This window comes from Scardinius erythrophthalmus (genome assembly GCF_964197995.2).
Source record: "Scardinius erythrophthalmus genome assembly, chromosome: 18".
Classification (NCBI taxonomy): domain Eukaryota; kingdom Metazoa; phylum Chordata; class Actinopteri; order Cypriniformes; family Leuciscidae; genus Scardinius; species Scardinius erythrophthalmus.
This window is the reverse complement of record NC_138238.1, coordinates 16,895,847-16,914,268: the sequence shown is the minus strand read 5'-3', so window position 1 is coordinate 16,914,268 and position 18,422 is coordinate 16,895,847. Positions and strand designations below refer to the sequence as shown.

General features: G+C 34.8%; 1 protein-coding gene across 5 annotated transcripts; it reads right to left on the bottom strand.

The window, feature by feature from the left end:
- Positions 1-934: 934 nt before the first annotated feature.
- Positions 935-4,615, bottom strand: LOC308706978 (uncharacterized protein). Of its 5 annotated transcripts, none has more exons than XM_081392932.1 (7): positions 3,368-3,488; positions 3,180-3,221; positions 2,602-2,715; positions 2,351-2,503; positions 2,161-2,253; positions 1,250-1,752; positions 935-1,100 (listed from the first exon to the last, which is right to left on the bottom strand). In XM_081392932.1, exons 1-6 carry the CDS (start codon positions 3,389-3,391, stop codon positions 1,666-1,668), a joined length of 513 nt encoding a protein of 170 aa, XP_081249058.1. In that variant the 5' UTR covers positions 3,392-3,488; the 3' UTR covers positions 935-1,100; positions 1,250-1,665. The 5 variants fall into 5 exon arrangements, with proteins under 5 accessions (XP_081249058.1, XP_081249061.1, XP_081249060.1 ...); XM_081392935.1 differs by lacking the exons at positions 935-1,100; positions 3,368-3,488 and adding exons at positions 3,040-3,090; positions 4,561-4,615 and having other exon boundaries at positions 1,186-1,752; XM_081392934.1 differs by lacking the exons at positions 935-1,100; positions 3,368-3,488 and adding exons at positions 3,040-3,090; positions 4,565-4,587 and having other exon boundaries at positions 1,186-1,752.
- Between the last annotated feature and the right edge of the window lie 13,807 nt (positions 4,616-18,422).

Sequence of the window (18,422 nt, the reverse complement as noted above, 5' to 3'; positions counted from 1 at the left end):
AATGAACAAATGGAAATGATTGACTTATTGTCTTAGATTGATTTAGTCATTCAATTCAACATATTTTGTACAACTGTGTCTTCAAATTGCTGATATAGCCTAACTAATTTAGAAAATTCTCTGATTCTTGGCGTTTGTTATGAATAACAAAAACAGGTTATAGTTTGCTCTGTTTTTGTTTAGCCTAACTTTACTACAGGTGCCCTCATTCTCTCAAATACCATTTTAAAGCCATTTACTGGTCAATAAATATTATGTTGTGAATAATCATCTTTGTTCTTTTGTTTCCCCAGAACAACCATTACATTTCTAAAATAATCTGAACATTTCAGTGGCAACATTGAATTACAGTAAGTTACCTGCATCACATGCAAGTACTTTATTACTATGAACTTTCTCTGTGTGAAATTGTATTGTTTGACTGTGTACTTGTGTTTTTTAATCAGTTACTCTCTGAAAATCTTTTCTCATGATCTCAAATCCATTCATGTTACACTCAAAAAAATGACTCATTGGACAAACTCAATTTAATTGATGGCAGGATTTCCATCCAATAAATATGTGTAGCCCCAACTTATAAAAAACTAATTCATGCAATGAAATGTAATTAAGTTGGTCCAACTCAATTTTGACTAACTTAAATGAGTTGGTCCAACTCAATTATGAGCAACTTAAATGAGTTGGTCCAACTCAATTTTGACTAACTTAAATGAGTTGGTCCAACTCAATTATGAGCAACTTAAATGAGTTGGTCCAACTCAATTTTGACCAACTTAAATGAGTTGGTCCAACTCAATTTTGATCAAATAATTTATATGAAATGGATACATTTAAAAATAAGTTTTATGCTTCCTAAACTTAAATTAGAACATTTAATTAAAAAAAACAATTAGGAAATCCTTATTTTGTACCCCATAGAGACAAGAGACAAATCTTGATCGAGATGTTTTTATTTAAAACTCAATAGTGCAATAGTTATTTAATGTGAAAAGTACTTAGAAAAATGCATTTTAAAGCCTTTTTCCAAACATGTACAAATGTCTTTGTTCTTACTGAACACAAAGGAAGATATGTTAAAGAATATGGGAAACTGAACAGTTCTGGGCCACCATTGACTTCCATAGTAGGAAGAAAAAATAACAACTATGAAAGTCAATGGTGGCCCAGAACTGTTAAGTTTCCCATATTCCTTAACAAATCTTCCTTTGTGTTCAACAGAACAAATACATTTATACAGGTTTGGAACAACCCCGGGATCAGTAAATGATGACAGAATTTTCATTTTTGGGTGAACTATCCCTAAAGACAAGAACGACAGAAATACACACAAAAAGTGTGTAAGAAAAAGCATGTAAGAGTGTTAAAAAATAATAATAATGTGTGGTGTGTGTGCGTGCATAAGTATGTTAATGACTCAATATACAACAATGTATTCTCAAATAATTCTCATTGTGTTCTCAAAAAAAGTGCACATCTCATGCAAACAGCTTGATTTTAAATTGCTGGATTTTTGCATTCAGCCTATGTCCATCCAAGTTCATTAGGATTTTCTGGATAAACTTGAAGGTGTACTTGAGGTTGTCAGGAAAATTAAGATCAAGAGCATAAATGAGACCGAACAGCATGATGAATGCCAGGATCACGCAGTCTAGGTCCCTCAAAACCTTAATGCCCTCGATCACAACTCCTATGTCTGCTGTACAATCTCCTCTTTGGATTTTGTAAATCCCCATTTTCTGCATCCTCAGTGGCCTGGACAAAACACAAAACACTTTGGTTAAGCCCAGGTGAATTTGACCCTTTATATTTTAAAAGTAATCAGCAAATTGCATTGCTACTTTTCACTTTTACTATTACATTGTTGGCTGCCATTTATTTCCATTTTATGGACATAGACATACACATCTGAAAACTTCTACAAATTCTATTGTGTTCAGATGAACAATGAAAGGCATACACAAAGTTATTACCCCTGCAAAATTATTACTATTAAAAATATTATTTTATTAAAATGAATAAAACAAAATGATTATTCCACTAATACATATTTTATTGTGAAATTAAAATGAAAATTGAGCATTTAATAATAATCAATCATATATTCTTTTAAAACATAAAAGTACTAACAGAATTGTTGTTATATTCATAATAATCACTTACCACATACTCCTTGAAGAAAGAGTCTGGATCTTCAGTCAAGTAGATCATCAGGCCTTTCAGGGTGCACTCTCTCCTGATGTTTATGTTGTCACACTACAGCAGGGGGAAAATCAAGACTGAAATTAGCCAAATGCAGAAAGCTGTACAATAACTAGACAAAACAGAAGACATTGCATGCATTTATACTAACAGAGTCTCTGATCGCCAGGGCGTTTTTGATCTTTTGCCCCTTAACTCCTCCTTTGCTCTTGAAGATCTGCATCAGTTTATCTGAAAAGTGGTTCAGCTGTAGGAACATTGATTGCAGTGGCTTCGTAGTGATCTGCATGAACTCTGCGTTCACCTTCAAAATGGAAAAAAACAACAACAAAAAACAATTTCTTACTACGAAAAGAACCTAATAACGACTAAAATAAAACACTACATAACATGTTTACTTACTTCACTCTGCTGAAAGAGAGCTGGCCATTGATTCTTGAACACCTCTATCATGGGCATTGGCTGACGACAATGGGTTTGAAGTCTATTATGGAATGTGGATTGTGTTTCCGGTATCTGTGGGTGTTAAATGTACTGTAAATATTACTTTCAAATGCACATCCTACAAACATACACTGAACTGTTTCATTATGCCTGAGATGTCCATTTATGTGTTGAAAATAATCTTTCTGTTGCTAGCTCCTTGCATGAACACACATGATACTGGAATGTTGTTAATTCTTCTGGCTTTGGAGTTTCCTGTTTAGCATGTATTTTGTATGATTAAGAAGCTTACTCCATGTACTAAACGTGCATGGGCAATCTGTGTATGGACATGGATAGCGAAAACTGCCCCTAAAGCACACATGAGTCTGCCTAAAATGCTGCAGAAACAAATACCTGCTAGCTAGTTTCGATGGACACATTCTTTGCACTAAAAAAGAAACAATCCTAAAAAGAAGAATAAAAAAGTATTATAAGATACCATATTTAACAAATGACACAAGCAGCCTAAATCAGAATATTTGAATATGACTTACTATAAATAGGAGGTTGCTGTTCACCTGGTCATGTTCATAAAACTGTGAAAGAGAAGATGTTGATTAGGAGTGGGAACCAGTATTCACATGAAAATATGCTTTTTGTTTACATGGTTCTGTTTTACCCAACTCGTTCACTTAAAGGATTAGTTCACCTCAAAATGAAAATTTCCTGATAATTTACTCACCCCAATGCCATCCAAGATGTTCATGTCTTTCTTTCTTCAGTGGAAAAGAAATTAAGTTTTTTGAGGAAAACATTTCAGGATATTTCTCCACACAATGGACTTCAACGGTAACCAAATAGTTGAAGTCCAAATCAATGCAATTTCTAAGGGCTCTGAAGTGCTTCAAAGGGCTCTGCATGATCCCAGCTGAGGAATAGGGTCTTATCTAGCGAAACAATCAGTCGTTCGTTTTCAAAAAAAAAAAAAAAATCATGAAATGTTTTCCACAAAAAAATTAATTTCTTTTCCACTGAAAAAAGAAAGACATGAACATCTTGGATGACATTAGGGTGAGTAAATTATCAGGAAATTTTCATTTTGAGGTGAACTAATCCCTTAATATTACAATTCTCTCAAGTAATTAAATTGATTTTAAAATAATTTTAAATGTTTACTTGGTACAATTGTCTATATCGTCTACAATTGTCAAAAACAGACGACTATCGTCCATTCTGTCACATTTTTCAGGTGTTCTGGTGTAACTTAGGCTAACCCGTCTGTCACTTGCTCTGATTTACCTTGGGCAGCTCAGCTACGATGTTGTAAATAGGTAGTTTACATGATCAAAGTAATCTTAATATTGAGATATAAGTTCTACCTTATGTACGTTACCTCTAGTTTTAATTATTCAAACAGGTCTTTGAACAAAAAAGGCCTGTCGTGTATTTTTTCCCCCACAGCGCTTAATGTCATATGGTGATTGTGAAACACGGAACACCTCACTTCATGATTTTATGGTGAAATGTCTTATTTTTCATGTTAGGCAGGTCAAATTTGATCAAGAAAAACGCAATGTGGCCAATTCAGCGTGAGTGAGTGACGCAGCTAAAAATAGACTCGGCGCCGAAACAATCGCGGCGATCGCAAGCCTCCAATTCATTTTATGACGGATATATCAATCCAGCTAGCAAGCCAATAAGTTAAGAACCAATTTTGCACAGTTACAGTCAAATTCGGGATCGTTAGACTGGTCTAACACAGAATTTAAACGTTGCGTGAGTAAGTTAAGCTATCGAAGGGACACTTAAAACAATTCACCTTGCATAACTTTCACTGCTGTTGCATATTTCACTCAAAATCATGATATAAGTTACACACCCTCTTACAGTGAGGTAAATTCTTTATTACAAATACTCAAACAAGATAATACTTACTTACCAATAACGAATACGACGTTGCAGTCCTTGCAGCGGCAGACGATAAAATGGCGGCCACACCCTCTGAGCATCTTCTCTGAGCTTGTCTTGCACATGCGCAAATGACGCTCTCCGAAGCCAAATTAATTTGAGTTAACCAAATTAAATGAAATCTCATAGATGACACTATTTATACATTTTACGTTAGACTTATTAAATATATATACGTATTATTCCTAATCAGATATATTTAAATAAAGTGAACACAATTTAAGTGTGTCATACCTAAGAAGGCCTTGAATCATTTTTTTGAGTGTACTCAGAAAAATAATATCACAGGTTTGATTCACAAAAAATGCTATAGACATTTTAACTCTGAATTATAACTTCAAGTTTAGTCTTTTTCGACAAAAAAAAATAAAAAAAAGGAAAAAGCTATTAGGCTTCAGAAGACTTGCAACACAACCCATAACACATGAGTTGTGAACTCATTGATTATTTTTAGGATCTTTTCTGGGACATTTTTGGAGCTTAACCATTTTTACATAAATTGTTGCATTGAATTGAACTAGACAAGTGTACATAAGAATGGTTTCATGAATGATTTACACATTTGTTTTCTTCTTGTGTTTCATGCAGTGAAACTGAATGGTGACTGGGGTTGCATTATGCCTGAGATCTGCTTTTGGGTTCCACAGACAGAAAGTCAAACAGGTTTGGAACGTCACAAGGCTGAGGAAATTATTTAAATTTCACAACTATCACTTTAATAACATTACTAACAGTAAATTTTGTACTTTGCAGGGATCTCGGTAAGCTGAAATACAAGTTTGACCAAGAATAAAAATCCTCCTGTAGACCTGAAAATCATCGAAGTGCCTGGACCATCCACCAGAAAAGAGGAAAAACAAACGGAAAACGATGCTGTACTTTTTCACTTTTCCAACTCTTTAAGTACCTCACACCAACTTGGTCCCATAGTGACTTTTTTGACCACAAACGAAATTGCTGATCGTGTGAATTCATATTGAAATGACTGAATTCACCAGTGAACATTCACAGAACAACAGATCATTTTACTGCACCTTAACTCTGTTTCGGGTCGAAGCCTCTACTTCTACTTCCTCTATCTTGTTTCATGAGAATACTCAACAACCATTTATGAACACTGTTGATTCAAGTCACACATTTAAGCTTTTCAAAAGCCATAGTGTACATTACAGTCTCCAGTCTAACGGCATCCCAGACTTAAACATTTTATGATTCAAAATAGCTGAATAACTAACCATCAGAGATTTCAGTATAGAGATAAAGGTTACAGCACAATTAGTGTATATTAGCACTGTTGTTTGTTTTTGGCATCTGATAGAGCTTTTGGACTTGGAAACAGTGATGTCAGACTAACCATCGGACTGAAACACAAATGTTTTAAAGTTAAGTATGATGGACATTTTTAATTAGTTCAAATGTAATTTTTTTACATTGATTTATTTAGTGGAACATATGTGTTTCCATGCATTTTGTTGAGATGTCTTTTCTTGTTTATCTATTGTATATACATGGTTGATTATTCATGTTGCTTATGTATTACACTATTTTTTTGTGTAGTCATTGATATTAATCTGTAGTTAGCTTTTTTCCCCATGTGCATGGAAGTGTATGTATAAAAATGAATATCAAATATGTAATAAACAATTCTTATTTTGTATTTGGTTCAATTTGTTTATTATAATAGATGTCAAAGGTAACCATAGTAACAACATGAAATTAAATATTTAAAAAAAATGAAATTTGGTTCCTGGAGGCACCCAAAGTGGTTCCACACAGTGCCTAATATAAGAGTTCCTCAGGAAACCTGTGTGGTTCCTCAGAGAACCGCCCCTTTTTAAAGGGTGCCTAGAGGATCTACAGACGGTTCCGCCGGTGTGGCAAAGTGAAGAACCCCAAAAGGTTCCTCCAGGCACCTTTTATTTTTACAGTGTAGACCTGAAAATCATCGAAGTGCCTGGACCATCCACCAGAAAAGAGGAAAAACAAACGGAAAACGATGCTGTACCTTTTCACTTTTCTAACTCGTTAAGTACCTCACACCAACTTGGTCCCATAGTGACATTTTTGACCACAAACGAAATTGCTGATCGTGTGAATTCATATTGAAATGACTGAATTCACCAGTGAACATTCACAGAACAACAGATCATTTTACTGCACCTTAACTCTGTTTCGGGTCGAAGCCTCTACTGCTACTTCCTCTATCTTGTTTCATGAGAATACTCAACAACCATTTATGAACACTGTTGATTCAAGTCACACATTTAAGCTTTTCAAAAGCCATAGTGTACATTACAGTCTCCAGTCTAACGGCATCCCAGACTTCAACATTTAATGATTCAAAATAGCTGAATAACTAACCATCTGAGATTTCAGTATAGAGATAAAGGTTACAGCACAATTAGTGTATATTAGCACTGTTGTTTGTTTTTGGCATCTGATAGAGCTTTTGGACTTGGAAACAGTGATGTCAGACTAACCATCGGACTGAAACACAAATGTTTTAAAGTTAAGTATGATGGACATTTTTAATTAGTTCAAATGTAATTTTTTTACATTGATTTATTTCGTGGAACATATATGTTTCCATGCATTTTGTTGAGATGTCTTTTCTTGTTTATCTATTGTATATACATGGTTGATTATTCATGTTGCTTATGTATTATACTATTTTTTTGTGTAGTCATTGATATTAATCTGTAGTTAGCTTTTTTCCCCATGTGCATGGAAGTGTATGTATAAAAATGAATATCAGATATGTAATAAACAATTCTTATTTTGTATTTGGTTCAATTTGTTTATTATAATAGAAGTCAAAGGTAACCATAGTAACAACATGAAATTAAATATTTAAAAAAAAAATGAAATTTGGTTCCTGGAGGCACCCAAAGTGGTTCCACACAGTGCCTAATATAAGAGTTCCTCAGGAAACCTGTGTGGTTCCTCAGAGAACCGGCCCTTTTTAAAGGGTGCCTAGAGGATCTACAGACGGTTCCGCCGGTGTGGCGAAGTGAAGAACCCCAAAAGGTTCCTCCAGGCACCTTTTATTTTTACAGTGTAGCGTTAAGAAGGTTTCGGGAAACCCAGCCCTGGACTGTTCACCTCTCCCACCACATCTTGTCATCTGTCTACTGTTTGTCAATAAACCAGTTAACACTCGTTCTGCATTTGAGTCCTCCTTCATAGACCCGTGACACCTCTAGTGTTCATTTCAGCTGGAAACTGTAGTCATTTGTATGTATTGGTAATTTTTTTTTCTAACGAGCGTGTGTTGATAAATGTTTTTTTTTTTTTTTTTTGCTACATTATTAGTGGCCAGATAACTCTAAAGGAACATTCTATTAACATTAGTGGAAGAATGTTTGCTCATAACTTTGAGGGAACGTATCCAGAACATTAGCCAAAGTTCTGAGAACTGGGATGTTTTTCCGCTCACACTGAATATGAGTGAATGAGGGAGAAAACATGAGGTTTATATCTGAAAACATTGACGTAGGTAACTGTACAACTACAGAGGAAGAAGATCAAAATTAATTTTTAAAAAACAACAGCAACATTGTTTAATAATGCAGTGCATTTCTTATTTCAGACTGCAGAATTGGACAATATAAGTCAATGCATCTTCAGTTTCAGCAAATGGGTTTCAAAAATGAGTTACTATAGTTTCAGCTCAGGTCAGTACAGTTATTTTTTATGGATTTATATTATAACATAAACTGGAATAATAATTCTATTTAATTAATATAGTAAATAAATGTATCTAGGCTGTTATGCTCATATCAACATTAAAGGGTTAGTTCACCCATCAATAACTCACTGTCACAATATGGTTTTGTTTCATGTCTGTCATGTGATCCCCTGTTCTAGTCATGTGATCCTGCCATGTGTTCTGTGTTGTCATGTTGTCATTGGTTCATTGTTTCATTGTTCACAGGTGTCCCTTGTCTAGTCATTTGTCTTGTGTGTATTTTAGCCTGTCTTTGTCAAGTATTGATATAAGTGATGGGAAGTTCGGATCATTTTACTGACTCTCTTGTTTGATCTTGTTCATCAAAATGAGCAAATCTTTCTTCAAGTCATTTTGTTCATTAAAGGGGCTTTAAATGTTATACTTTTAACAGTCAAATTCCCCGAACACATCCACATATGCAATATTGATCATATTCTGAATTAAGAAATCATTATAATGCAGTCAAAAATAATTTACAGGGAACATAAATAATTACTTTACCTTCCGAGTCTTTCGTTCATTTGTCACGTGACAGACACAATGAACGACTCATCACTAATTGTTACCTGTAACCCATGTTTGGTGAGTTCATCTTTTGAGTTCCATGCCATGCCTTTGTTTTATGTCTGATCTTGTTTTTGAAATAAGGCTGCACTTGGGTTCTCTAAGCTTGCCTTCAGTGGACGTCCTGTTACACTCTTGTTGTTCATGACTTTCTTTCATCTTCGAAACACAAATGTAGAAATTTTAAATGAAATCTGAGAGATCTGAGAGAAATCTGTCCCTCTATTGACAGTCCACGCAACTACCACTTTGTCGCATCAAAAAGTTCACAATATATTTTAAATATAGTTTTTATCCAAATCCATATTATCCAAATTTGCTGAAGAGATCTGATCACTTTATATGATGAACAGATTGAATTTAGGCTTTTATTTAAATATAAACATTAATCAGCAAACAAACAGAAGCTCAACTAAACTTGCTTGATGCGTAAGCACAAACCTCACTGGATCTTGCAGAATCTCAGACATGTTGCATAACACACGAGAATGAGCCTCAATGGATCTCACACGTCAGAATGTGTTTAACAAATGAAATGTTTTAAAGTTCAGCAAATTATTTCACTTCAAAAACGAAAACAAATGCTGAAAAAAATAACAAAAAAATCACGAAAGAAGTAGTGAAACATTAATTGCAACAGTTACAACTAAATGATTTTGGATTCATCATTATTATTAAGTGGATGTTGCAATATGCAATACAAAAAAATGTAGTTCCTCATTTTCTTTTGTTTTCTTCTGCATTCTCATTTTCTTTTGTTCTTTGATTCACATCAATGTAGGGCTGCAACTAATGTTTTTTTTTTATTATCGATTAATCTGTCGATTATTATTTCGATTAATCGATTAATGAGATTAAAACCTGCAAATATTATTCATTATTTATTCTTTTTTTAAACAAATTTAAAATGAATTTTAATTAATTATTTTAAACAATATTATTCCACATCTAATACAATGCTGTCCTTCAAACAATGTGTTGTATAAAGCCTATGAAAACGTATCCATGTAGGCAATGCTGTACATTATAAGCAAAAAAAAAAAAAAAGGCTGAAAATACAAACATTTAATTCTAAACATAAAAACAACTGATTGCTTATATTTTAAAGTAGAAATTAAAACAACTGAATTAAAAATGATAATAAACAAAAACAAAGCACAAAATCTTAACTAGTATGATGTATGAAGTACTTGTCTGAACATAGTAATTATATTACATTACAGTTTTTCTCGATTGCTTAAACACTATAACCAGGCTTTTGAACTAAAATTTCAAAACCATAATGCCATTTATCAAAAAGCACACCCATTTCCCTAAACTATAAACACTATTCCCTGTTTTGACACATGAGTCAGATTTGTTGAACTGTCACTGCAAAACTCTACACACAAATCCCTTCATTTCTCATTGCCTAGAGTAGACCATGTTGTCATATAGAAAGCACTAGCATTCAATATTGTTCACTCGAGTCAGCACAGCTTCAGCTCAGTTAGCACACAATTACCTAGGTGGAAACACTAAGAGTCAAAATTTAACACGCATCAATCAGATCCTTCAATAGATAGATAATAGGGCCCAAATCAGTTTATTGAGTTTTGGAACAAAGGATCCAGAAAGACATGAAGGAAGAGATCGAGGATGGATAAGAACGAGGAGGAGGAAGGGCAAGGGCAAGAAGACAAGCAGTCTCAGATGAAATTCAAGCCACTCTAGTTGCCCATGTCTTTATCAATGGTGTGACTGAGGGAGGCTGGGCTACGAGTAAGACCAAATTTGAGTCGCTTTACCGTCGCCTCGAGAACCTTCAGGGAGGTGTGGTGGCAAACAAAATTCTATCACTGAATAAGAGACAAACATTTCCAATAGTCTTTGATGAGGTTTATTTTCTTGCAAGAAAAGGCCAGCAGTCGTACAGTCACACAGAGCGGCTGCAGAGTGTGACAGTGAAGGGAGGGCATCCTTTCTCCTTCATAGTCTTGACTCCCAGAATGTTATCTTTCTAGGCCAATGATGGTATTTCATAGCCTGGGAAAACCCAGACTACTTCCGGCGAATTTTAATTCTCTCTTCAGGATAGTCTGGAGAAGAGCCCATTCAAACTCATTACTGTGCCGCTGAAATCGCGGCACCAATCAGAAACGTTTGGGGAGGGATTTACATGCAACGCATTCTCATCCTAGGGCGTCATAATACTGACGCTTTTGAAATTTCTTTAATATCCGACGCAAAGGGCACCCTTTAGCGTCAACATGTGACGCCGGTTGCCGCCGTGAAACATCACTCGTTTGAATCATAGACAGTATATAAACGAATCAATTATCGCGTCTGTTTTGAGTGATTTAAACTTACCGTTTTCGTTAAAACCGGAGCAAAGAACAACACTCGAAGCATACGTCATCCCCTTCATCGATCTGATCTATACAACTGCGCCCAGATGAATTTGAGCTACGTCAGTTGGTGACGCCCCTTTGGAAATGATTTGTATACATAGCTTCCCCAGACCCTTTACTCAGTTTCAACTGAGAAGGGTCTGGTTTCAACCAGGCTAGGTATTTCAACCATATTTGGAACATTCTTAGACTTGTTCATCAAATTGTATCCTTGAGTGGAGGCTCTTTACCATTCCAATACAATTCCATAGAATAAGGTTTGTGTGAACTCTTTTACTGTCATATGATGGTCACACACATCTTGCGTAAATATGAAAAAAAAAAAATTAGAGGAGAGAAAAAAAGATGTTCATCATGTGAAAAGGTTTGTGAGGGGGGGAACCACAAGCAACATAATTTACCAGTTTTGGAAATGTTGTTTTGAATTTATTGCACCAGTGTGTTAGACTATGTTGTAGTGTGTGTGATTTTGAGGGCTTGTGTGTCCTGTCTGAGGGCAAAGTTTGGTTTTTCAGCAAGAGTGAATGGTTTTGAGTGTAGAGCTTCATTTTGACCTGAAAATAGGATGTTTGGGGAATTGGGTGAGACGTTATGGATTTGTGTTTACAGTTTTGATAATACGAGGCATAGTTTCAAGAAATGTGTTTAAGCAATCGAGAAAAACTGTAATGGGCTATAGTGCCTTTACTGTTACTGCTCTCAGAAATATGATTGCTCATGTTAGATGTATATTTTAAACCTACACTTAATTTCTAACAAATTTTTTTTATATATATTTTTTCAAAATGTGTATTTTAGTCAGAATTATTGCACTCCTATTCTACTGCACTCCATCTGTTTGAAGTGCATGCGTCCACCGGCACTCGTTCATTAAACACCAAAAAATAACATTAGTCTATGATTTACTCACCCTCAAGCCATCTGTGTATATGACATTCTTCAATTATTTGATCAAAAATAAAGTTTTAAAACCGTATTATGAAATGTTATGATTTTAAATAACTTTAATATTTTAATATATTTTAAAATGTAATTTATTCTTGTCATGGCAAATCTGAATTTTCAGCAGCTTTTCTCCATGCTTCAGTGTCAAGAAATTCTAAAATGCCTATTTGGTGATCAAGAAACATTTATTATCATCAATGTTGAAAACAGTTGCTGCTTAATTTTTGTGTGGAAACAGTGATACACTTTTTCAGGATTCTGTGATGAACAAGAAGTTCAAAATGAGAGCATTTATTTGAATATAAGTCTTTTGTAACATTAAAAATGTATCCTTGTTGTATAAAATTATTAATTTCTTTAAAATAAACGTATTAACATTTTTACAAAATAAGTTTTTTTTTTTTTACTGAAGTTCATCGCTATACTCAATTAATCTAACTGTACAAAATTCTTTGTAGAATCACAGATTGCAGCAAAAAAAAAAAAAAAAAAAAATTAAGAGGATCAATATAATGATATGATAATTGAGATGATAATCACATGTTTGTCTTTTAAATGATGTCTTTTAAATGTGACTTTATCACCATCGCCCTAATGAAATTGTTAAGTCTTGAATAAAAATAGAGTGGTGATAACTGATTATTTAATGATTAAAATGTTTTTTTTTTTTTTTTTTTTTTTCTGAAATGGATGCATGTCTTTTTTCTAAAACATCAAGAATTTCTTAAACTAAAAGACAGTGGAAACAAGAAATGGGGGTCTTTGCTTGGACCCACAGTATCTCAGAGTTTCTCTCTCATATTTCTCACTCTGTTATGACCAGTTAATGCATAACAACCAAGCACAACCCATAGCCAGGCCTTGTGGGTAAAATTTAGTATTCTCTTTGAACTCTGTGGCCTGAATAAGATGGCTGCATGATAAATATTGTGCATTTAAGAACTTATTTGATTGTATGTGTGTGCACACTGTTGTATGAGTAAGCGAAGAGCCTCTAATAAGATTAGTACTTCAGTATTTCACAGAAAGGCACATCCTTCCAGGTTAAGATGGCACACAGTGTAAACAGTGTTACAAGCAAAGATAAATTAGGTCGGGTGGGAGGTTATGACAGTTTGCCATTTAAAATGCATACTAAATTTTTATGTGAGTGCTTTATGAAGTGATTTTAATCATAACCACAAGATAGCAGTCATATTTCGTGCCTGAGCGCAAAGCATTTGTTTTAAAGCTGTTGAACAGAGTTATTATGATAAATTTCCTGTGCCTGTAAATCAGGGCAATTAAGATGCACCAAGATCAGTTCTTTCCTTTAATCTCTTTCTTTGTTTCCCTATGGAAAATGCAGAAATGGGATTTTCTTTTTTCTTTTTTAAAAGCTGATGCTATCTTCTTTCCAGAGGCCATGTTTAATAATTAAAGGATTTAGAAAATGACCAAATATGTTTCATTCAGCTGTCAAAAGGTATCTGGCTCTTGGCTCAAATCAGTTACTCCTTTGAGACTTAAAAAGTGCCATGCGGCTTCCTGCAGAAAATTATGTTTATGTTGAACCAGAGAGGATAAAATCACAATTATTCTGGTAAAAGTGAAGTGTATGATTTATATAGCACTCAACATGAAATCAAAATGGTCCCTGTTTACTTTCTTTAAACAAGTTCCTTTTCTTATAATGGAAGATGCATTGGTTCATGTTATTACTAAGAAAAAAAACTGTATTCAGTACAGTTATAATAGACATGCAGAACTGTTTTGGACTATTTTATTTGAGCTATTTTGGTATGTACTGCCCACTTTAGTTTTCCAGTGTTTTCCATTCCCAAATCAATTCCCATCCTCCTTTTTTTTTCTCACTGAATAACCCTTTTCACTCAAAAATGTAAAATTACTAAAGTTGATTTAAACTGGCTGCAAATGTTTATTTATCTATACAAATTCTCTTTTATGTCATTTAGAGAGACAAACAAAAATACATATAATTAAATAATGCATAATAAAAGGATTAAACTGCAACCAGTCTCTGAACAGCGAAAGCTATTGTATGGTATCAAATTGCTGTAAGACTTCAGAAGCTTGTGTAAGCCCCTTTATGTTGATCTAAAGCTCTAGAAAGCAGATGCATATAATATTGGAGCTTGTGGGATACGTCATATTGTTTTGTCTCTGTGTTCTCAAGAGGGATTTGAGAGGCTGAATCCACGGAGACAGTGTTCCAGATGCACCATGCCTGATGACATCAGAAAGGACGTCAGCATGGCACAAGTGTATTTATGAAGCAGGTTTCGGCTGTGTAGACGCTGAGTTTGAGCTGCAGCAAAAACAGTAAGTAGTAGGGCAATGAACTCGTTTGTAGTGGAGATGTAATTAAATCAGATCACACACTAGCTCTAATCATGCATTGACATGGAGGTGTGATATGCTTTTCAGACTGTCTTTAAAATACAGACAAAGAGAAAAAAATGAAGTGTGTAATGTGTGTTCCATCAAACAGAATAGGCCTATATATATATTTAACACTTAATTCACCTGATTAAATTGCTGGATGTTGTCAGAAAAAAAATAGCTAAGCTAAGCTGAAATCTACCCTTAAGAGGAAGTAGCTATACTACAAGCTACATTACAATTGCTACATTGATGTTATTTCATTATTTTCAAAACCGTCATTTTCGCTTGATCCACTCTGGGATGCCTTCCCCAAAAGCATCATTAGCAAAGATCTGTCGTTAGCAACATAGTAATTGTATTTCCAAAAACCATAGTTCCAACCAACTTTCACAGTTGTGTGCGTGGAACTAGTTCCTATATATGGTTAGAAGCATAATGTCTCGTTTGTATGACATGTACAGTAGACTTAAAGAGGCTATATGTAAGAATTTTTATGTAGTAATCGGGTTTTTTATTGCCAATGTGTGAACAGCTTGTAACGAAACTTAAAAAAACGTGACCTTCCCCGATTTCCTAGGTTGTCTATGAAAGCCTGTTGACAGACTTTTTTTATGTGAAGGACTTTGGACGTCTTTGCTGGGAAAATCGAAAGAATGTGACATTTCTGCATGTTGTCCAAAATTACACATTAAACTAATGCTTATACACAATGTTCAGGTAATGCCAAAAGAGCCATTCTGTACTGTAATGGCAATGTGTCAAGCAAAGAATAGGGATTAATTCAAACTATAGTCTCACATAGTCAGATATAGTCTATAGTCTCACAAATACTTAATAATAACACTATCATAACAGTGTCATTTTAATTACCTCATCTGTCATGATGCCGGGGAACGCAGAGCTGGTGAAAAAATATCCACATCACTATGATCATATGCTTTCTTAACTGCTGTTCCCTTTTGAAATGGAACACTGCGTCTGCATCGACACTATGGGGAACACCCTTAGTGTGACCAGTGTCTGAAGCATGTGAATAAACACAACAATTTAATTGGCTGACGACAGTCCATGATGTCACTTCCTCAACAATCATGGAGCCTTCAGATATTATTGTGAATAATGGGTGGACCAGCAGGAGCCAAAAAAATTGAGAGCCACTGTTCTATTCCATACAAATTTAATTATGTATTTTAGTGTTTAACCCTCAAAGACCACAATACAGATTTATCGCCCACCTTTTACATGATGTTATAGGAGGCCTTTAATGCAGAAATAAATGGGTTTTTACATTTTTTACATTTTAGTACGTTTATAGGGAAATGTTGTAACATTGCAACATTGTAACAGAAGCCTACAGTATATATACAATAATAATCACACAATATTAATAATTGGACAAGTCATATTTTTATGAAAAAGAATTTATCACAAAAATATGTTGAGTGTATTTACAAAACCTGATGAACTTAATAAAAACTTTGGCATTTATGTGATTTAGCTCTGTTCATCAAAGCCATTTTCAATTATGATAGTCCCAAATATTATTATTTATGAAAAAAACATAACAGACAGACATGTGTAATCAAAATAATTTATTTATTGCGAAAATGTCAAAAGCGGCACCTATAGTTATTCAAATGATGATGTGTTGCAGTCTTTTCTGGCGGTAATATAATAGTTTTGTATTTGGTACAGTGCAGAATTTGAGTTATTAATCCATGAAAATGTTAACCCACCTTCACGGAGTGATCACATAATCATCAGATGGGTGGTTTATTTTCTATTTCCAGTTCAAATTTTACGTAACACTTTAGTTTAGGGTCCAGTTTTCACTATTAACGTTGCTTATTAGCATGCATATTACTAGGATAGTGGCTGTTTATTAGTACTTATAAAGCACATATTAATGCCTTGTACTGCATTACCATATTCTACATCCCTAATCATACCCAATTCCTACCCAATACCTAAATGTAACTGCCTTACCAACTATTAATAAGCAGTAATTAGGAATTTATTGAGTTTGCAGTTAATAGTTAGTTAATAGTGAGAATTGGACCCTAATCTAAAGTGTGACCTAACCTGCTATACGGTTTCTGGAAACAATCGTGACTTGCTAGTTAATTTCTCCAATGATTTACGTTAAGTGAGCGAGTTACTCTGTTGTATGGGAAACCCAGCCCTGATGAATTCAAACTAAAACTAACTTGTGATTTTTATTTTTTATTCAGACCAGTTCGATTGATTCATTGAAAATAACCACATCAAAAGAGTTATTCATTCCCGAATCGTTAATGAAAGCTGCATAGTTTGATGCTGTTTATAATATCTCATTACAAATGAATAGCTTTGCTACATTTAGCGATGCTGCTGCCCATTATTGTTGCTGCTTATTTGCATAAAGTTGCATTACCAACTGTTTCTATTACTCATGTCTTCAGCTCTATTTAAAAATGAACAATGTCAGGTCACTTTGTCACTGTCATTGTGAAATCCCCTTAAGAATCCAGATCTCGACAGGATAGTCTTAAACTAGTATAGGAGAAAGTGTTTTAACATCGAGCTTCAAATGTGGAGAGGGATCCGTGTCAACTAACTTCAGTTTTGAATCTTTAATTTTAATTTGCAATGTAATTGAATGATGAGTCAAGAGGCATTTCCAGTATAGTCCATCATGTATGATACAGCTTACATCTCTTCTTTATGAGGGAGACCAGTAACAGAGCCGTGTGGTTTGGCAGTGACTCACTGATTTCAGGATATCTAATGTGAATTGTCAGTGTGCTCTCTTATTCAATAACACCGCTCATCCCTGAGCCCAGAGCCTGCGTTATTAACAGAGAAAAGTTAATAGCGAGTTTCCTTAGTGGTCGTCATGACAACCAATGTTAATATGCACAAATGCAGGTTTGTCAGTGGCACTCTGCAGTAAACTACAGGGGACACTAAGTCACATGCGGTCCTGTCTGGTACTGTCACAGTGTGTGATTTGAAATCACTGTGTACAATCAAGATGTGTTAGCAACAGAACAATAAAATAGAGCAATAGAGCGGTATTGATGATAACCATGGTATTTAAAATATGCTATATAGATATGTTAAAACTACAAATAAGATAAAATCATAAATAATCCATCGGTAGTAGGGTGACACTCCAACATATTAGGTGGCAGTATTGCACATAAACACTGGTTGCCACCTATCTTAAAGGTGGCAACCAGTCACAGAGATAAACCTATCTCAAGCGATGTCACACGTTTTTTTTTGGCTGAAACATTTTTTGTCACACCCAGCAAACATCTCCTCACTATTCACTTGCTGCCTGTCCCCTGAACACTGTAAAAAAAAAATGCAGCCTCTGAAGACAGCCCAGGCTCCACAAACGGCAACAAAAACAAACTGGGCCAACCTGCACCACGAAACATAACAAACAGTGTTCCAGCCAATAACCAACAAGAATGATTTGGGGATGGGGGTTGGGGGGTTAGTGCGCGTGCACATGAAGGGGGGTGTGGGGAGTGGAGGCGAGAGAAGCATGAAGAGGGAAGTTAACTAGAGGAGAAATGTCCTAGACAACGACAACGACTAACGTTAGAATTATATTATCTTGAATTTTGATATGGCCGACACACACATTTAAGAAATGCACGTTCATGACTGTTTCAGGAAGCACGGAAGGGGGGGATGAGGAGGAGGGAGGGTCGAGCTAACCTCTGTTTTTTTTTTTTTACAATACTTTGAACGTCAACAAGAAGTGACATCACCCAACATCGCTTAGAGAACTTTTCAAATGGAAAAAAGATGATGACATGCTG

Excerpts from the sequence above, each read along its gene's own strand:
- LOC308706978 (XM_081392932.1), bottom strand. The coding sequence starts at position 3,391 with ATGAACATCTTGGATGGCATTGGG. Across the intron at positions 3,222-3,367 it reads ACATCTTGGATGGCATTGGG|TTTTATGAACATGACCAGGT; the intron begins GTGAGTAAATTA and ends TCTCTTTCACAG. Across the intron at positions 1,753-2,160 it reads CTTTCTTCAAGGAGTATGTG|GCCACTGAGGATGCAGAAAA; the intron begins GTAAGTGATTAT and ends TGTTTTGTCCAG.